Consider the following 21,916-nt stretch of genomic DNA (forward strand, 5'->3'; position numbering starts at 1 on the left):
AAACTTGAAACCCTCTTTTTCTAACTATATAAATTTAATTACGCAAGTTAAACAAGCTGAAGTGTGTGCGCTTAATTATTTTATTAAAAAGTAATTAGACTTCCCAACTCCACCAAGTCCCCATTGCGGCTTTGTTAGTCAGTCCTATCCCTACATCTATCCTATCTCATCTCTCACATGCTTAACTTGCTCTCTCTTTTTAAACCCATCTTTGCATCTATAAAAGCCGACCCCTCTCTTTCCCGTACATCCATCTAACTCTCTCTTCCTTTTCTCTCTTCATTTTCTCCTCTCTCTCTCTTTCTCTCTCTCTCTCTCTCTCTCCCCCTCCAAGAACAAAGCAAGCAAAAAGAAGCAAGGAAAGCAATAAACAAACCCCTTTTTTGTGTGTGTGTCCATTTGGAGGAATTGATATTTGGAGATGGACATGGCGAAAGGAAGCAGAGGTTGCAAATTCTCATCATCACAACTCTCGGCAGAAACCCTCAATGAAACTGGCTCTCATGATCATGAGGAAGCTGAGGATCAGATGATGGACCTGCGAAGAGGTCCTTGGACGGTTGAGGAGGACCTAGCTCTCATGAATTACATTGCTAACCACGGCGAAGGCCGCTGGAACTCCCTCGCTCGCAGCGCAGGTAATTAATCATCAATTTAGGGTAGTGCTGTCAACCATCATTTTTTACCTTCCACATACTTCTCAATTTATTTAACGAATTGAAGAGGGTCAAATGATCGAAATTAATATAGTGTATATGAAAGGTAAAAATAGGTGGGTGAATAATATCACTTTAAAGTTATGATCATATCAAATTAGTGTAAGTTATCGTAAAAAAATAAAAATATTTGCTTAATGGTTGGGGTTTTTTTCCCACCTTTTTGTTTAGCTTATTGAGATGGGTTTTTCCTTAAACTGAAAATTACGTGGGAAAGAGTGAAACAAACTCCATAATTTGCACCGAACCAAATGTTTCTCTGTCTTCGTATAATTACTTGTGACTGGAAATCTATATGCTTCTTTGATTTCAATTGTTTGACAAAAAAAAAAAATCATTCCTCTTCCATATTGGGTCCTATGAAAAGGATTTGGCATTAGTGTGAAAAGCTTCACTTTTTCTTGAAAAAGAAAAAAAACTAGTGCGTAATTTAAAAAGATTTGGGATATGCTAGATATGTTGATGATGTTGTGAGCTATATCTTCCATGATGATTTTGATAATTCATTAGTTAGCCTTATCCCCATATGCCACAGAAGCTTATATATTTCAGAGAGCCCAATTGCCAGGAAATATGAGCAAAATGAAGGATCATAATTATTAATTATTTAAGTAGTTAATTTATATACGTTCTTAAAAGAACTTTACTTATATTATTTAGATACATAATATCTGACAAAACTATTCAATTTTGCAACCGAACCCAGGTCTGAAAAGAACCGGAAAGAGCTGCAGATTACGGTGGCTCAACTATCTCCGCCCCGATGTCCGTCGTGGCAACATCACCCTTGAAGAACAGCTTCTGATTCTTGAGCTTCATTCTCGCTGGGGTAACAGGTAATTATACATAATCATCATCAAAACATATAATAAATAATTCTAATAATCTATCTACATTTTTACCTCAAAAAAATAATCGATCTACATTTATGGATTTATATCCTTTATCTTTGCTTTCTCAAATTAACTCTAATGAGTAAATACTAAAACAAAAAGGTCATTTTATTCTTCCTTTGTGCCAATCACTACAGATGGTCAAAAATTGCACAGCACTTGCCAGGAAGGACTGACAATGAGATAAAAAACTATTGGAGGACCCGTGTCCAAAAACACGCCAAGCAACTCAAATGTGATGTCAACAGCAAGCAGTTCAAGGACACCATGAGGTACCTCTGGATGCCTAGATTGGTTGAAAGAATTCAAGCCGCCGCGGCTGCCTCCACCACCACCAACGCCACCGCAACAGATTCCTCTATTGCCGCCCCGGCTACCTCTCACCACTTCAGCAACAACTTCCAGTCTTCAGCACAAATGTTATTACAGCCAAGTCATCATCATCACTTCGGGGTTTCCTCACAGTCACAACTCACACCGAGTTACAATACCCCGGAGAATTCTAGTACGGCAGCCTCATCGGACTCGTTTGGGACTCAGGTGTCACCTGTTTCCGACCTCACTGATTATTACACCCCTACTGCTGCTGCTGCTGCTATCTCGGTTAACAATAACCCTACCCCGGATAATAGTTACTTCGTCCAAGACAATCATCAAGTTGGTAATTACGACAACTACTCGGGGTCCTTCGGTAATCAAGGGTTGGTATTAGAACATTTCCAAACCATGGACGAGCAAAACAACAATTATCAGTGGGGCACTGTGGAAGGCGGGGACATATCGGACAATTGGTGGAATGTTGAGGACATGTGGTTCTTACAACAGCAGCTCAGCAGCATTTGATGATCGAACGTACGAAATTACTGTAAAAGAGGGTGAAAGTGATGCATTCATTTGTAGCTAACGATAAAAACAAAACAAAAATGTAGAGAAAATATATTATGGGAAATAGAAGAAAAACCCATGAAATATAATTAATAATCTAGATATAGGATTTGTGAAGGACATAGATCTAATTGTGGATTAATATCCGGTTTGTATTTTGTTCCTTTTTATTTTTCGTTGAGGAAATCTGTAATTTAGATTTTATTTTTTAATTTCTTCTTTCTTTGGAATGAATGACATCAAAGTTGTTTCAATCAGATTTGTTACGTTGGCACATAATTGTGGTGTATTGTTTACTAATTTCTATGATAAACAATATTTAATATTTGACTACAGTACTTATAGGTATTTAATAGTCATATATTGTTTCCTAATATATATATATATATTCATGTGAATTATATTTTATCGTCAAATAATGATTATATTAAATAATGTAAAGTTTAAAGATCTCTAAAGAATATGGTTTGTAATTTGTTTCTTATATCAATAAGAAAACATAAAAAAATTGTTTAACCATTGATTGCATTTTAGAAGAAGTGCATAATTGCTTCCACCATCTTTAGTTACATATATATATGTCCTTGTTAAACTGTTCTAATATGCCACTGATTAAGTGCTGCAAACTTTTGAAAGCCTTGTCCATGGGACCTGAACCAGATTAAAGTCCCCTGAAAGTTTCTAGTTGCTAAAAGGTATTTTGCAATGATTTTCCATACGTGTTGTTGTGGGATTTGTAGACTTGTATCTTAAGTTAGCCATTAAGGACAACTTTCCACAAGTTAATTAATTTATTTTTTGAGCTTTATCTCTTGTACTAATTAACCATATCAAAGGCCACCTAAGAACGATTCCAAAGCTCCATTTCTTTTTTGTTTACCCTCGTACGGACGTGACAAGGTGCTTAATTAGAACCTCCATTATCCATATAATCCAAATCTTCAGCTACTACAATTAGGAACGGATTTGTTTGATACTACCCGTTAACTGTGCTAAAATTTGCAATAATTTTCTCCTATACTTCTAGAAAAAAGCTCAAATAACACCAATGTACAGCTATTTTTACTTCAAGGTGGAAGTTGAAATATTTTTTAAAAGGGCTTATTGACATGTTGAATGATGGTTAGAAATGTCTTGTTTTGAAGGTTAGCGAATCTATTATTAAGGTTTGTAATGTTTTCATATGTCCATACTTATTGTAATAGAGCGATACATTCGATAGTACTTTTGAATGTGCTGTAATATAGATTCTTAAGAGGTGCTTGATTATTTAATATCATTAAATTCAACATAATTCCTTTATTTGGAAAAATAAAAACATGAATAATTTGTAAAGAACTACCCTTGGCATTTTTTGGAAAGCTAGTAACTAATTTTAATTCGTATTCGTTAAAAGAAAACAAATCTTAATTGGAGGGACATCAATCTAGGTTGGCACGTGCAAAGATGAAAAAAGTCGAAATAAAACGTGATTGAATGGTAGACTACGAGAGAGAAAAGAGAAAGAGGGGGTATGGCGGCGGGGAATCTTTGTAGGCCGCGTGCCCATAAGAGAAGCCACCAGAGTGGTCCCCGTCGGTGATGGGGTTGAGGAGCTGCCACGTGTTAGAATAGGAAGGAGAGTGCCTAATGGCTAGGTCCACATAGGCTTCCTGGGCAGAAGCACTGAGAGCCGTAACCATTGAAATTGCCCTGCAAACCAGTGAATGTATGACTTATACATACAGGAAAACCTATATGTATATGTTTATACGGTGCACATACGGATTTATACGGTACGGGGTACTCATTAAATTGAATTCACAACTGGATTCCACAATCACATATAGTCTTGGAGACTTATCTTTCCGCCACCTTGATTTCCAATTTTTCCACTTTTAGTTTCAACGCAAAGCTACCATGAGTGGCTTCCGCTTCGAGAATAGACCATCGGCAACGACTTCTCAGTCAAGATGTGGGACCAATTTTGGCTCACGCGGCACCCTGACTGCATCTTATCGCAGATAAATTTTTCAATGTGTTTGAAACATGAAATGGTACGTTACACGTTATTGTTCAAATGGAGAGACAATTGGAAAAAAAAAAAAAAAAAAACCTTCTCTCTAATATGTGATGACATGTGGTATACTCTAAATTCCGGCATACCGAAAAGTTTCTCCTTATCAGGGTGGTAGGGTTCTTTGTTATTCAGTTGGCTATCGCATGCATTGTATAATCCACCTAAAACCCTAAAAGAAATCTATATGATCACTCTAGGCAATAAATATAGAACCTTAGAGAGAGATTCATTTTAATAAGAACAAAAAGAGACGTGATCAATGATTTGAACTGCCCGTTTGTTAGTTACTCATCGCGTGTTAACTAAATTGATTAAAAAAGTTTGTTTTGTTTGGATTGAAATGAATAAATACTCTATGCAAGATACGTTAAAATAAGAAATGAAAACCGATGTTGCATATTGACGACTCAATTCCTAATCAGATTAGTGTGGATTTATTTACAAGCATCTAAGATTTTCAGTTTGAGTTTTAACTTAAGATTATTAGAGGAATTTTGGCGCATTTAAAAAACAATTGAGTTGTCGTTGGAAAACTAGTCGTACTATACAATATACGTATATGTAATGCCGATTAAGCATATGTGTTCTCAAGTTTGATGACAATTTGATTTTGAACTAGTATAGCCTCTTTTTGTATCCTCTGTGGAGGGTGTTATGGTGTGTATAGAACACAAGTTGGTGAAAACAAACCAAATAGGGCGGTGGGGAAGAATCAAAATGCTTTTATTTTCAAAGTTTTCATGCCACGACTATTTGACATTATGTAGCTTCAACTCATTCTTCTTCATAACATTGAATATAGTAAGCAAGCTTAGGTTGAAATTAGTGCAAACTGCCATGCATGCATACACATATGTTTTGTTTGTTAATTTAATTAGTGTATAGAATATTGTTAATAGCCGTCATTTGTTAACCTGGAAGTGTAATTGTTTTTAACATAACATTCAAGATTCTCAAACATACTAATATATACGAGCTGTGAATATTTAGGTTTATCCAATTAATGTCTCAACTATAAAAGTTTTTAAGTTACAACGATATTAAAAGGTGGGGATTTGAGCTAAATCACATAATAGGTCAATTATAATTTGTTACAAAACACATTTTTTGAATAAGTTGAACGTAAAACCCTCTACTTATAAGTGGAGAAAGATACCACCAAACCATCTTACTAGTGTCATTAAGTGTAAAACTTTAATAGCCCTAAACCCACACACATTCCCGAAAGACAAAAACTTACAAAGAGATTGACTTAAAGTCTCACCACTTCCTTTTATGCAAACAAAAGAACTCGTTAACCAAGAGATCATCCTATAAAGCATTCTCGTTAGTGTTTACTTCCTCAATAAGAGAACAATAAGGTCCACGCATGTTGCTTAAGAATCATAACCTCTCATACAAAACCACATGGTAACATAGCTAAGCCAACAGAGACAAATATCATTATTTCCGGAGCCGTGTACAAACAGATATATTGAGCCCACATGTATTTCCCCAGTTCCTACAACTCTGGACCACCTTGAAGCACTTTCTCTTCTCTTTTGCTAAGCATTTTTGAGTTAATTGATGTACCCATTCCCATTCCCTTTAAATCTCTCGCCGATGTTATCAATTGCGTGAAGCTTTCTGTTGAAAACGACGTTCTTAAGTTAATTAGGGTTTGTCAAAGGCCTTCACAGCCACAAATTTTAGAGATGATGAGCTTAATAGATTCTAAACTTAGCTATTAATTAAATGTGTCATGTCTTTCTAGTTTTTATGCCCTAAATTGTGTAGAAGATGATTCCTACCCGTAACACATAAGCTAAGTGCCCTTGTTAGTGTTCCACATTTGAGTTATATGATGAGATCTTAGTTAGTACTTGGATTATATATGCCATTGACTCGTTGTACTTATCCTGTTTGGTTAGGTTCGTATATTTGTTCATGCTTACATAATTAGGGTTCTTTAATTCATGTTCACGTTAACAAATTAGATTAATTAAGGAAAGCAAACTCGATTACGAACTACAAAGCCATACAACGTGGGTACCTTCCTGGTCCTCAAAATAATTGAGGTTGATAAACTTCTTCCATAGAAATTAATGAGTCTTCAAAAATTTTCGTGTACATTTGTGATTAGCAAAGATGATTTTCTTCCATTTAGCACTTGGTTTTGTGAGAGTTCACCGAAAAAAGATCGTTAATTTTTCAACAGCTTTGTGCGTTTGTGACTTATGTTACAAATTCAGCACTGGGTTTCAATGATATATAAGCTAATACCAGCGATATTTGGGAGGGGAGATTCAGAATGAAACTACATATATATGAAGAGAAATGTACCTTTTTAAAACAAACTATAAAGGAATGAGGATTCAAACTCGAGACTTCAGGTGTAACGGAGAATGCTCTTAACCAATTGATGAGCTACAAAACCCTTACTAAACAAAAATGTACTTAAACCTAAACCATATACGATTAGATGCGTGCATGACTTGTATATATTGGAGCATGCATGATCTTTGTATGTCCCGATTCTTGATCACCTGTCATATATATTGGATAAGGCCAAGTACATACTTTTGTTCCGTCATGAACAATTAACAGTGGACATGCAATATATTTTGCCAAAATTATTGACTAAATGCGCGCCCAAACATGCGGAACTTGACGATTCTTCTTGTTACTACTCCATTGTCTTAAAGGGACAGAGTTGAATAAGAAGCATGAATGTCAACGTACGGCGATGTGAAAGTGTGGAGCCATTAATAAACTTAAGGTTTGGAAAGGGATGGCTAAGAGATGAATAGGAATAGCAAGCAAATTAACTGCTAGTTGATAAATACAGTGCAAAGTGCATTATTTAAGATAATGCGAGTTTCATAACAAGTTTCACATCAGTCAATGGTTTAGAATTGTGCACGCACATGAATACTAAATGGTGGATGAATTTTTCTTTTTGTCATTGGAGAGTTTTTAATTTTATATATAGTCTACCCCTACTCGTGTATCAACCTACCCAGCTCTCACAACTGGGTTAACCCTAGTGGCTTAAAGAATTACAATAGTGGATTTTTTTTTTAATTTTTTTTTTATTTTTAGGAAAGGATGATAATGGATTAGATGACTCGAGCAACAAATAAGGTTTGGTCATTGGTATATCAAAGTAACCTTATAATAATAGTGGATCATTTGTTGATTGTTGTTATTTTCCGATTGTTATGATAACAACGTGCTATGTGATGTTATCAATCAACTCATGCTATAGCACGTGTATTTACTACACGTAAATTTGCAAACACCTCATAACTGTGTACCATCAAACTCAAAAAAAATTTCATTGGTAAGACACCTCCAACTTCAAATACGTGGCTGATGTGCCATGCTTTGCCTTCTAATGTCAAAACTACAACTGTATGATGTACATGCATAACGATTTATACGAACTCCTAATCAAAGGAGGTAAAAGTAGATTTACGGGCTAAAATTATCCCACTAAGTGTATATGATTTAAGCGTAAACAAAGTGACAAGTGTGTTAGAAAATATTGATCTTCTTTTAAACTAAACAATGATTATTAACGAGTTTTAGCAGCCTAGTGCCTTGACTGGAAACGCAAGTTAAAATTGTTTATGCATTAATATACACGTAAAACACGGGTCAAGCAGCAGCTGAGTTTGATCATTAATCTTTTGATTATTCATATTTTAATTACTACACAATTAGTGGCATCCGGCATAATTAAGTACGAATGTAAATGGAATCACTGCTTACGCCATCAGTGACGGTTTTCAACATGAAATTTACTTATTTTACTTAAAAAGCACTTGGACAATTATAGACTTAGAGAGTGGATTACTTATTTAAACACAGAATTGTCTTAACCACCAAGTTTGCTTGGCCTAGGGTTAAAGCTTTCATGTGTTTCTCTAAAGGTAACAAGCTCCATTCCTGAATTGAATAATAAGAGCATGAGGACTTGTATGGCATGGGTAACCGGTGGCAACTTATGATAATAATATAAATTCATGTGGAGAGAATTATACACATGTACACCACTACAATGACGTCATGCGCCAATAATACAAAGACACATGAAGAGAAATTAACACATCTTATTGTATTATTGACATAAGACGCAACTATAATGGTATACCTGTGGCATACAAATTCCTCTCCATATATCGATGAGTCTAATTACAGTATGAATCTAGAACATATCATCTTTCATATACATTGTAGGAGCACATGTCGAGACAAATTTACGAGCTATTTGGCATTCAATTTGGAAATAATTAATAGTGTGTGTGTATATATATTTCTATTAATTAATGAAACTCTCTTTGTCAATCAAAAGAGGGTAAAAAAACTACTTAGTCTTCTATCACACAAAAAAATGATGGGTAATAATGTAATTTCACAGGTCCAACCTTTTGCGGTTTTTTATTGAAGTCTCATTTACAAATGATGTTAAAATACCTCCAATATTAAAATAAAAAAATAAAAAAAAAAAAAAAAAAAAAATCCTCCCACTCCCTTGACGTTCTCTCCCCCTCTCCTTCTCATTTCCTAAAAAAATGTGTTCAGACACACAAAATGTGTAGGCAAATGCATGTGTGTGTGTGTGTGTGTACACACATATGATTGTAGTTACATTACTTGCTCATTAATTACAAAAACAAAAAATTGGAACAAAAGAATACAAATAACCTCTAATAACGTTAACTAGTACACTGTTAGATGTTTCCCTTGAATAATGTTAAAGTAACCAAATATGATCTAAACTTTTGATTATCAATTTATGTAATGCATGCTGTGGCAATTTCTTATTTGTTACGAGTAAATGATAAGAAATTCTAAGATACGACAACACTCATAAAAGGTGTGACTCTGAGGTCCCCTATATGTAAGAGCCACCCGTTGTGAGTATGTTTTTTAATACAACACCCACATCAAAGAAGTATGCCTTAGCAAAACTCAAAGCCAAAAGTAGGAATAATAGTTAGTGCCTTAAATACTGTCTAATTGTATTTCTCTTTACCCGTCACTTCTCTTTCTATAAATGCCGAATTCAACACCAAATTGCATGCTGATTAGCCCATCAATATGTAGGTTAGCCCAAATCTCTCTGGCCCTAATGTAACTATCAGTCCACACAAACTCCTCGTTTCCGTCACTCCACTTATTGACGTTACCAATTTTGAGCCCACTAAATCCGTCCCATTTGAAGGCCAGAGAAGCCCAATTGTATCAAAAGGCCTTAACTAAACCAAGTTTGAATCATCCAAGCCCAATATTCTTGGCCCAAATCTGAAGTCAGCTTTCTAACCCCAACGTGCAAGAGTTGTTGGGCAGATTTTCTGGTCAAAAACCTCAACCAACTCCCACGCACGCGTTCCGTATAGATTTTCCTCCGTCCATGTTGGAACCTCGCCTCTTCGCCAATCCCAACCCTCCGCGTCATTCAAAAAACAAACCCGCAAACGTGCGCTTTTTCGATTTCCGCACAATGTTTAATCCCAACGACCGGGACACCATGGGGTCCCCACAACCGACCCATCTGAACCATTTCTAATAGCTGCTAGAAAGACAAAATCACCCTCGTTGGAACACCACCCTTTCCTCGATTACACACCTAACTCAGCACGTGCAGGGGTATGTTTGTAATTCCGTGTCCAGCTCCCTGCCATCTTTGACCTTTCCGTTGGGTATAAAAGCGCGGCTTTCAACCGACTTTCCCAATCTACGCATTCCTTCAGACGCGCTCTCTCTCTCTCTCTCTCTCTTTCTCTCTTCTTCTGTTCGTCGCATTCAAATTCATTCAAACTCTTCGCCCAGATCAACTGTAAGTAACGTCTGCTTTCTAATTTTTTTTTCTATTAATTTTAGCTTTAAATTTCTGAAAATTTATAATCCAAGAATTTCGTCGGATCGAACTCTGTTTTTCTGATTTTTTTCGAGATTAACGGAGCGGTAATTACCAAAATACAATACAAATTTCTGTTTTTTGTTTTTGTTTTTTAATTTTTAAGAAAAAAGTGGAAAAAAAATTGGCGTATTTAGTGATTCGTGTAAATATAGATAAAATGAGTAGCAGCAATTGTATTGGAATCTGTACCGTGAGGCCATGTTGTAGAATTCTCATGGGCTATGGCTATAGAGGTTCTTCAATTTTCGGTTCTGGGCAGCCGAAATTGAATAGAAAAGTTACTGGTAATTTGTCGAAATTGCGATCGAGAAGTCACGATCGTGGCTGTAGTTCTCAGATTGTAGGGTTCATGCGTGTAATTGATCCGAATCAGAGAGATTTTAGTGTTTTTGATTCGAATTGGGGGCGGTCTAGGGTTTATACGGCGAGTAGCCGTGTTGGTTGTGGTAGTGGTAGTAGTAGGAGAAGGTGTGTTTTGGTGATACCGAATGTAGCGTCGGATATTAAGAACCATTCAACCTCGGTGGAGACTCAGGTAAATGGGAAGAGCTCGTTCGAGAGTATTTACATTCAAGGTGGCTTGAATGTGAAACCTTTAGTGATAGAGAGGATCGAGACGGATCGTGGTGATTTAGTTAAGGACGAAGAGTCTAGGGTAGAGGTAAATAGCTCAAATGTAAATGTAAATGTAAATGTAGGTAATTCCAAGGGTTTGAATGACAATAAGATTGAGAGAGAGCTGTCTGATATTGAAAAGGAGGCCTGGAGGTTACTTCGAGATTCCGTTGTTAGTTACTGTGGGACTCCGGTGGGAACTCTTGCTGCTACTGATCCGGCTGACAAGACACCCCTCAATTACGATCAGGTCTTTATTCGAGATTTTGTCCCATCCGCACTCGCTTTCTTGCTCAATGGGGATGCGGAGATTGTCAAGAATTTTCTGCTTCACACTCTGCAGTTACAGGTAATGTCACAAGCTTTAACAGTTGCGTATAATGTTACATTAAATTCATTAGTTTTTTAATGTAATTAGTGGAATATACATTTTTCATGTTAATCATATGGTTCTGCCGTTTAAAATACTGTTTCTTTGTAATAACTAATACTTTTTATCCATAAGTTGGGCATTAGAGGAATTAATAACATTAACTAAGTTGATGTTGTAGAACTCAAATGGCATAACGAGAAATGTGCTTATTGAACTGTCTGATGTAAAATGAAGGAGTTTATATTCAACCAAGCATTTAAAAGCGCAAAGGTTTTTGTGAAATTGAATCAGCAAATGAATCTGGTATCATTGAGGTCACTGATCTGAATTCCTACACATTTCCTTTTGCCTTGAAAGTCTCTGATGACAAATCTAAGTTAGTTTTGTGCGTATGAACTATAATTTCAGACTAAGACTTTCAAACAACTCTTGGTGTTAACACGGTAATGCTCAGCCTGAGAGTCTAAAACAACTTTTAGTCCTGTTAAAACGGTAATGTTAATAATTATTCTTCTTCCCACAATATTTTTTTTCTAATGCTAATGCAACCTTGTTGCTAGAGTTTTAATATTGAGATTTTGTACATGATCTCATGGTTCCCTCCTATTAGCAGATTTAACTAGTTTAATTCTTCAATTGATACCCAATGACATCTGTGGTGATGTAAGAATAGAAATGGGCACGCTGTTCGAAATTCAAATATATTTTGGTGATCTGGTTCTGCATTGAGCATTGGCTCCCTTTTGTGACAGCTCGTCTGATTAATTCTTGTTTGGTCATATGTTAGAGCTGGGAGAAGACAGTGGACTGCCACAGCCCTGGGCAAGGGTTGATGCCGGCAAGCTTTAAAGTGAGGACTGTTCCTCTTGATGGAAACCCTGGAGCATTTGAGGAAGTTTTAGATCCTGATTTTGGTGAATCAGCAATCGGTCGTGTAGCACCTGTTGATTCAGGTAATTTAAAGTTAGTTGCTGGTTACCGTGACATATAAAGTACTAGTTCAGTTAGATTAGAGTTGCCGCGTAACGGAAAATTACTGGTGTTCAACTGCTGCCTATGTTTTTCTTGTTGTCCATTTTTGGGTTGGGATAACTGCTGCGTACTTGATGTTCAATAAACAAACCTTCTCGTTACATATTTGGGAGGAGGGGGGAAAGTTGGAGAGCATATTGACATTACAATCTTACACTTGGTATTGATAGTATCTGATTTATATTAGAATTACTTTGACAGGGTTGTGGTGGATTATCTTGTTGAGAGCTTATGGAAAGATCACAGGTGATTATGCATTGCAAGAAAGGGTGGAGTTCCAGACAGGCATAAGGCTGATTCTTAATCTGTGTTTAAAAAATGGATTTGACATGTTTCCGACCCTGTTGGTCACTGATGGGTCCTGTATGATTGATAGACGGATGGGTATTCATGGACATCCTCTTGAAATCCAAGTAAGTTTGAAAATGTACAAATGTTTTAGTTCCTTTATACATGTCATATCCTAGGCTTCTAGCTGGGTTCTCTTCTACATTGTTCCTTTCTATACAAGAGTCACACCATCGGTTGAGTCCAATATTTCTTAGGAGAAAACTGAACTCCTAACTGTCATAGTGTCCCCTCGGGGAACAGTGGCTTATAATGGTTAATTAATAAATAAGATAGAATACTAGCCCTCTGCTTGCCCCCTTATTTTGCTTGCTTCTCTGGTTTATACTTTACTTAACAAATCTGGTTATACAGGCTTTGTTTTATTCAGCTCTACGATGCTCCCGTGAAATGCTCATTGTCAATGACGGGACCAAAGATTTGGTGGCTGCAGTCAATAACCGACTTAGTGCACTCTCGTTTCATATCAGAGAGTATTATTGGGCGGATATGAAGAAGATTAATGAGATTTATCGTTACAAAACGGAGGAATATTCCACAGATGCCGTCAACAAATTCAATATCTATCCAGATCAAATTCCATCTTGGTTAGTTGATTGGATTCCTGAGGAAGGTGGTTACCTCATTGGCAATCTGCAACCTGCACATATGGATTTTAGGTTCTTCACTCTTGGAAATCTTTGGTCCATTGTATCATCCCTCGGTACCCAAAAACAGAATGAGGGCATCTTGAATTTGATTGAGGCCAAATGGGATGATTTCGTAGCTCAAATGCCCCTTAAAATTTGCTACCCTGCTCTGGAGTATGAAGAATGGCGAATAATTACTGGTGGTGACCCAAAAAACACGTGAGGCTCGCTAAATTTTATTCTCTTTGTTACTCATGTATACCTCATTGTTCTGCAAATCTTCTGACTACAAGCTCTTCTCCCGGTTGAATTTATTGCTTATGCACTTATTGTCTCCACTTGTAGGCCTTGGTCATATCATAATGGCGGATCTTGGCCAACCCTCCTGTGGCAGGTAATGTCATAAAAGTACTTTCTTTGAATTTTTCTGCTTTCTTTTTGGGTTTATTTTGCAAAGGTGGTCCAGAGGGTTATTCTGTGCACCTATCGATTGTCCTTGGTTTTATATATTCTGTATAGCATGTGCTGCAACCGATTATCTGATTTCTGTAACTGTGTCTTCTATAATTATCTTAGTTCACATTGGCTTGCATCAAGATGGGGAGGACAGAATTAGCGCGAAAGGCAGTAGCTTTGGCAGAGAAGAGGCTTTCTATGGATAACTGGCCCGAATACTATGACACAAAAAGCGGGAGATTTATAGGCAAGCAATCCCGGCTTCACCAGACATGGACAATTGCTGGTTACCTAACCTCGAAGATGCTTTTGGAGAACCCCGACAAGGCATCATTGTTGTTTTGGGAGGAGGATTATGAACTTCTGGAGACTTGCGTTTGTGCTCTCAATAAAACTAGTCGAAAGAAGTGTTCACGCTCTGCTGCAAAATCTCAGGTTGCGGTCTAGTGACAAGGATGTCTTTGTGCTCGGCGCTTGTGGGTAAGGCGGTGAGCGTGGGTAACTAACGAAACCCTGGAAGATGATTCAATCTAATATAATTGGCATTAGAATTTCTCTAACAGCCAGCAGGTGTGAAATGCATATTCTGTCGAACATTAATCGAACTACAGACTGATTGTAGTTAAAAGGCTGAGTTTTAGGAGAGCCTTTTAACTCATGTCTCATTGTATGTTGTTGAAATTTTACATGTATTACGTCGGTGAAAATGTAACCAATTTGAACGGCGTTTAGCCATTTACTTGATTTAGCAACTTAATTTTCTCGTTTAATTTTTACGCGTCGAAATTAGATTTTATCCGATCGAGTAGATTTCCTATTACCATGGCAATTATTAATATCTTTGCAAATCACATGAAAAATGAAACTTTTGAAAGAGGAAAAAATCCTTACCGGTATTGCAATTTTACAATAGTATTGCATTAAGACTTCAGATTTTTACAATGAACGGAGTTTATAGGAGTTGTTTTTTTTTTTTTTTTTCGAACCTAACTTGATTTAATATTTTGTATAAAAAACTTGATTCAACATTATTCAAATTTTATATGAAAAGTTGATTTTTAGCTTGAAACTTTAGGAAAGCTAAACATATAAAATTAAAAAAAAAATGATTTTCCAGACATTAGAGTGGTTTTTGTTTTGCTGATGAACATAGAGGAGGATTTTCTCTTCTGCTAATCTCTCTCCCCTTCTCTTCCCTCCTACTTAAACGGTTACGGTTAAGCTACGTCAACATCTCATATTGATTTTTTTATAGAGACAATAAGGCAAAAAACAATGTGAGAGGAAGGGAGGAAAAAAGATGGGAATATGAGGAGAGAGAATCCTACTCTGATGAACATCACAGCTTTCTATGTAATTTTAATTAGATTGGAGGATATAGTTAGGGTCCACTCACCTTCTGTAGGGGCACACTCCCACACTAGTTTTTACCTATTTCAATTATTTCCATATTTCCACAAACCTAGAAATTGATTTTGATGGTTTTGGGTTGGATTCTTCCGCCCACCTTATTCACATCAGTCTTAGGTCCTATATCTGTAACGATATTAACCTCACTCCAGTCAAGCGGGAAATTTTTTACCTGTAATTGTCGGTATAACATCTAAATATATATTATGTAGAACTTATTTCGTAATGTATTTGAATAATTCATCCGTATATTTTTTACAGATTAAATGATACCTATTTTAGAGTTTCTTTACACAACTGTATTTGTTCATTTTCTTCAACTACAAATTAATTTTTTAGTCATATTGTATTGGTCCAATATTTATATATGAATAGTGAATTAAAACCTGGACAACCGATCCTTGAAAAAAGTCACCGTGTGCCCTATATATATATATATATATATAGTCGTAAACTCACCGAGGATATATCTCAGTGATACATCAGAATCCCAACACATTGCCATATTTGAATTTTGAAGTGCAGATTAGTACGGTGCAGTCTGGTCCATGGAGTAGGGTAGGAGAGGAAAAACAATCTTGAGTAGGTTACCTACCAAAGATTATCATTCGATGCCATGTGCTGGACTCTTGCACCAAAATAAAATGGACCATGACCTGGACTCTGTACACAGAATCCCACTTGCATGCAACACAAATTTTCTCCCTAGTGGACATTATGGACCAAGAAAGATATTTCAACTTTTTTTTTTTGGAAAATAAACGAATACGTACACAGCTTGAAACCTAAGGTCTCGATCTCCACAATCATTTTCATGGTGGGGTTTCAATCTCAAATAATAGAGCATACATCGGCTCACATTCGCTATAAAAGTTTGATGTCTATCTTGCCTTTCAATTAAACAAAAGAAAAATGATATCGAAAAACACATTCACGACAAGAGTTTGATTCTTTATCTTGACTTTCTTCTTGTTAAAAAAAAAAGAAATAAATAAAGCCCGTAAATTTATTGAGCATAATTTTTTCTTTTCATTAATGACCTAATTAAGTACTAAACATTTCCCCCATTTATAGGTACAAAGTCTACTACTTTCACTATGAGTAAGAAAAACTGCATTCATGAAAAACAAGAAAGAAAGAGAGGAAAAAGTTATTGAGTGGAATAAGCTGCTTAACTTCAGAATTTTCACTATACTTTTTTGTTTTTTTTTTTGTTTTTTATTTTAATCTGTAACTTTTCATTGCTGCTCCTTAATCCATGAAGCATTCATCATTTGAAGAAATTCTGAAAAGATTAAGACGGTTTTCGCCGAGGCTTAGAGAGAACGTGGTTTTCTTGTACTCAGCCCAAGTGAAGGGTTTGTAGATCCGAGGCTTCTCCGGTGTGACCATTTCTGGAAGAGCACTTAAACATGCGTTTAGGGAGGGAGCTGCAAAATACGCCATTGACAATCTAGACTTTGATGAATTGGCTAAGGCTCTATGTCTAACGCTCACAAATCTTCCATTTGTCATGGCCTTCAAAATTAAGGGAAAAATTAGTTAAAACACAATTCAACTAAAACACATTAAGAACTTATACAAGTCTATTTGTCTCACCTCTATTATCGATATGATTCAGAAGTTCGTGTAAAAGTGTGTTAAAAACAGTTGTATTGATATCTATGAATCAACAAACTTCTTTATCACCTTTAAGAAATTTGTACTTGGAAAAGCATGAAGTCACTCAACCCAACAAGAAGCTTCAATTCTGTATGACAAGTTGTTTTCATTGCACTTTTATCCAACCAAAAAGAATATCTTGAGACGTGACTAATTAATGAGAACTTTTCTTAGGTTGAATTGGGTTCTTTAAGAAGGTATGGAAACCTACATTTAAATTTTTAAGAAGCATGACTACTCTTAAGCTAAGGTTTATCATTCTTCATGCCCTCTTTTGTTCTACGGATAGATACATTAGTTGTTCTACAACATATATATATCAAGGATGATACTATTTACACACTTACTTTTTTACCTCACACACACTTTTGTTAATTCTTGGTCATTGATCTTCTTTAATTTGATCTGATGACCGAAAATTAAAAGGGATGTGTGAAAAGTAAAAATAGGTGTATAGATATCAATATACTATATCAAACACAGCACGCGATGCCACTGTAAACTATTGATAAGTTGTAGGATTCACTTCCATCAGTGACTAACAACCACACAATACAATTGTCAATTATTGATGAACTGTGAGATTATCAAGGACTCACAATCAACCGCATGCTTTAACAACTTTCAAAACAGTCAAGATTTATCCCACAAAACTCATTTGCAAAGGAAGTACTAGGACTACCCTAAACAAGGGCAACCAACTCAAAGGGAACATAAAGGGACTAGGTGTGTTATTACTTTGATTTTTGGAAGTTTTAACGAAAATGTCGTGGTACTGTTCAGTTTAACGAAAAATCACATTTTTACACTAAAAAGTCAATCCTGGCACTATTCACTTCACCCTTTATGTTTTCCTTATCATTAAAATTTGAAATTTTCAAACTATTTTCATTGAATTTTTTTTTGGCTTTTCTTGGAGAAATTAAATTAAGTTGATAAGAAAATTCACCTTGTTTTTGTGAGGTAGTCCCAACACACCGTAAATGGCATGCGGTCCAACTAACGAAGCACTTTTCAGTTTCAATATGCTTCAAACATGGTTAGTCATCAATTACCCAATGGGCCAGCCTCCCTAACTAAAGTCACACTCTGATTGGTTAAGAACTGATATGCTGGGCCCTCACTTATGAGAAATTTTTAGTTGTAAAGAGAATATAAATGGTATACCATGTGTTTTAATAGAAATGGTGAAAATTTTTATTTTTAAGTTATTAACTTTTAAATACACATATTACATAATTGGTTTGGTGATACGTGATGTACCATCTGTGTACTGATTACATTGAAAAATCTTTTTTTACTTACCGATAATGCAAAAGCTACGTGCAGTCAAAATTGCATAGATTACTCAAAGTCAGTCTCAAAAGCTACGTGCAAAGCGCCCTAAATTCCCAAGTCAGACTCGATCAATTCAAAGTCTTCTTTTTTAAGATTGTGATTACCATGACACATGAATATCTAGAGAGAGAAAAACGAGAGAGAGAGAGAGAATAGACCAACCTGCAACACGTCACCCACATTAACCCAAAGGGCCGTGGGGTCAGAGGGCACAGGGACCCAAACCCCATCTTGTGGAGAGATTTGGAGGCCGCCCACGTCGTTGGATCTGAGGAGGGTGAGGATCTGAGGGTCAGAATGCTCCCCAAACCCTACCTTGCTGATGTCACTGCTGAAGGAGGAGGATGACGTGTCCTTATCCTCGCAGAAGTTCTGCTTGTTGTGCAGATGCGGGTAGTGATTGAGCCTGAAGACGGAGTCACTGTCGACACCCCTGATCAGCCTACTGAAGACTGATGTGTCAGGGACCCACAGTCCCTCACCAATCAGATCCAAAAGCTCACATGCCAAATCCCTTGCTGCTGCAATGTATCCACTCACTGCAGAACTGTTTAGACAATACCACTCATCAGGATATTCAGAACCCACAAACTAGCTTGCAACACTTTCGCTTGTTGCATGAAACCGACAGATCATGGAACAGATTCACCTCTATCATAGCGTTTTAGATTAGTAAAACACGACATTCTATAAGATTCTTTCGACATGACTTGATGCTAAGTACTAAGGACTGTTTCATGAAAGTTTATTTCACTCGAAAAATCATAGTAGTGTAAACTTGTTTTATGAAAGTTCATTTCCCGACTTGACACCAAATTTCCGTTACCTTTTCTTTCTTAGCTTGTTAGTAACACAAAGTCTAAAAATTAGTCACTTTCTAATCCCATCCAGATATTCTAACTACGATGTATAAAATAAAGATAACCAAGAAAATAGATAAAAACAGGCATCTAATATAACTTAAAATTTCTTTAGGAATTGGGTATGAAATATACACGATAATAACAGGTAAATATAAGGAGTTATACAAACAGTTATACGACAAGTTCTCCCTTAATTCTGGAAGCTGTTTTCTTCTCCTCTATTTATTTAATTATTTGAGTTCTTTTTCAACACCCAAATGAACTGCTTAATTATTAGTTATTTATTTATTTATATTTTATTTTATATGATATGATTAGGCGCTCTTGATGTGCCACTGCTTCTGACTTGTCATTCTGATTCCCCAATTTTCATTACAATAATGGAACAACAAATTTGTATTCCATCTTTCGCCTTTCCGACTTGCCAGTTCAGTAATGGAAAACATGCTAGCTCTCTAATTTGTGTACAATCTTGGTAATCGACAGAGAAGCAGAGGAGGAAGAGGAGTGAATGACTCAGTGAGTAAGTGTCACTGACAGCTTATCCCACCATCTAGGAGTCGAGAAGAGGTCCCTTTGTTCCCTTGTTTTTTTTAGTGTTTGTTTTGATTTTAACAAGTCACGTGAACAACCAAATGGTTTCTTCTATTTCTTACTTTTCACTTTAATTTTAATTTTGATTTTCCATATATATAAAATGGAGAAATTGTTATTAACATTCTAAATGGTTATTTACACTTTTTATTCTGTAGAAATTATTATAAAGTGTCATTGATCACTCTAAAAAATCATTGCTTTAAGATTTGTGTAAAAAAATGTATTTGAAATGAATTCGAATCATAAAATAAATTGGAAAATTAGGACATTATGAGAGAAAAACAAGATGAGGTTGTTAGATAAACTAAAATCATCAAGTTAGTTTGAATTTGAATCAACTTTGCAGCTGATCAGTTTATCTTCTTTTAAATTAGTTTATTGTGATAGAGATATGAGCAGGAGTAGGCTTAAAAAATCAAGGAATCCACATTTGCGACCAACAAAAAAAATAAAGTTAACCCAATAATAGTTAAACAGAATTGCGTAAAAAGAAAATATTTTTCTTTGAAAAAAAAAAAAAAACAAAGTAAATTGCTAGTTAATGAACAGTTCATCCCTAGACCTACACAAAATTGTTACCGGTTCCTGCGACCGTCTTTCATTTGATATATTCTAGCTAAATTTTACGGGTCATGTACCACCTACCTAAAGAAAAAGTAACTAAAAACCATAAAATGGAAACTCAATAATAACTACTGAAATAGCTAGAGAATCCTAGATATATACAATCATACATACAAGAGGAGGGTAAATAATAAAAATATAAAAACTAAAAACATGCAAAAATAAAAAATAAAAAATGTGAAAATTTGTAAAAACAACAAAATAAGAACAAGTACCTGAATTTTGTAGGCTCATTTGAGATAGTTTGGGATCTTTGAGCTATAGAAATTGGGTTTGTGTTGAAAATAAGGTACTCAACCTCTCCCATATCACCACTGAAGCCTATGTTCTTACAGCCATAGCCAAAGGGATCGGAAGGTCCTGCTCTTTGCTTCTCGGACACTGGTTTGGCAAAGAAGCTGAGGCTTTGCTCCTCCAATGTGGATATAATATCTTTTGGGACGCCATGGTTGATGACCTTGAAGAAACCATAGTCCTCACAAGCTTTGACAATGAGTTTTCTCACTTGAGACCTCTCGGCTGAGAGGTCTATGATGGGGAGATCAACGGCCTGGATCTTTTCGTTGCGAATTGGGTTTGGAGGTGCCACCACCATGGTTAATAATCTAAGAGATGTGGATGCAGAAAACTAAGAAGAGAAGATGGTGAATAACTAAGTGTATCTGTAGTGTTTTTGTGTGAGGACAAAAAAAAGAAAAAGAAAGAAGAGGGAGTTTTTTGTTCAAGGTAAGTTTGGAGAGGAAGTGAGATGTAATGGGGTATTTATGAGAGAGAGAGAGAGAGAGAGAGAGAGAGAGAGAGAGAGAGAGAGGATCTATGCAAGCGGCTGGGGATTATCCTTAAACAAAAGGATTACTTGGGGATTCAGGAACCATAGACTTTTGGGTGAAGTACAACCAGCAAATTTCTCTGGTCGTTTACACCTAGCAAATTCCTGTCACACAAGAAGGTTAACTTAAGTTACTTATTGTGCACTCTTCCTTGACTAGGTTTTCTTTTTTTTCTTTTTTTTTTTAATTTAATTTATTAGGTTGGGTAATGCTAAGAAGATTATATTTGTAGATAAAATTTTGGAAACTAAAAGACATAGAAGTTAATGATTGGTTTATTACTTAAACGTTGATAAACACGCTCATTCCTAGTAGTGATATATCATTTAGTTTACATATATTGTCTCGAAATTTAATCTCCATAGCATTATCCTATTCGGTTTGTAGGATCAATTTTACTCAGGTATTAAATATGATTCACAACAAACATGAGAATGTATATTATGCATCATAATATTGAAAGCGTGATCATCTTTTTTTAGTCAAAGAGAAATAATCTAATGATCTCTAATTATGAACTTTTATAGGGTGGTGCTATCTACACACTTAATTTTACTTCTCATACATCACTCTCAATTTCGGCCGTTGAATTGTGTGAATTGAAGAATTTAATTGCTCTTTTTATATGAACGTGTAGGTGTCTAATTTTGCGTTTATTGATAGTTTTGGTTTAAAAAT

General features: G+C 35.8%; 3 protein-coding genes across 3 annotated transcripts; 2 read left to right on the forward strand and 1 right to left on the reverse strand.

The window, feature by feature from the left end:
* Positions 1 to 248: 248 nt before the first annotated feature.
* Positions 249 to 2,748, forward strand: LOC137731115 (transcription factor MYB108-like). The gene is made up of 3 exons (XM_068470206.2): positions 249 to 638; positions 1,423 to 1,552; positions 1,747 to 2,748. Exons 1-3 carry the CDS (start codon positions 422 to 424, stop codon positions 2,450 to 2,452), a joined length of 1,053 nt encoding a protein of 350 aa, XP_068326307.1. The 5' UTR covers positions 249 to 421; the 3' UTR covers positions 2,453 to 2,748.
* A 7,502-nt stretch (positions 2,749 to 10,250) lies between these two features.
* On the forward strand, positions 10,251 to 14,684 carry LOC137731114 (alkaline/neutral invertase A, mitochondrial). The gene is made up of 6 exons (XM_068470205.2): positions 10,251 to 11,425; positions 12,237 to 12,402; positions 12,683 to 12,894; positions 13,184 to 13,677; positions 13,804 to 13,852; positions 14,035 to 14,684. Exons 1-6 carry the CDS (start codon positions 10,619 to 10,621, stop codon positions 14,359 to 14,361), a joined length of 2,055 nt encoding a protein of 684 aa, XP_068326306.1. The 5' UTR covers positions 10,251 to 10,618; the 3' UTR covers positions 14,362 to 14,684.
* A 1,645-nt stretch (positions 14,685 to 16,329) lies between these two features.
* On the reverse strand, positions 16,330 to 21,142 carry LOC137732244 (gibberellin 2-beta-dioxygenase 2). Its single transcript, XM_068471545.2, has 3 exons — positions 20,624 to 21,142; positions 18,487 to 18,871; positions 16,330 to 16,842 (listed from the first exon to the last, which is right to left on the reverse strand). Exons 1-3 carry the CDS (start codon positions 21,001 to 21,003, stop codon positions 16,576 to 16,578), a joined length of 1,032 nt encoding a protein of 343 aa, XP_068327646.1. The 5' UTR covers positions 21,004 to 21,142; the 3' UTR covers positions 16,330 to 16,575.
* Between the last annotated feature and the right edge of the window lie 774 nt (positions 21,143 to 21,916).

The sequence above is a fragment of the Pyrus communis genome, chromosome 16 (genome assembly GCF_041283825.1).
Source record: "Pyrus communis isolate YQ-2024b chromosome 16, ASM4128382v1, whole genome shotgun sequence".
NCBI classification, from domain to species: Eukaryota; Viridiplantae; Streptophyta; class Magnoliopsida; order Rosales; family Rosaceae; genus Pyrus; species Pyrus communis.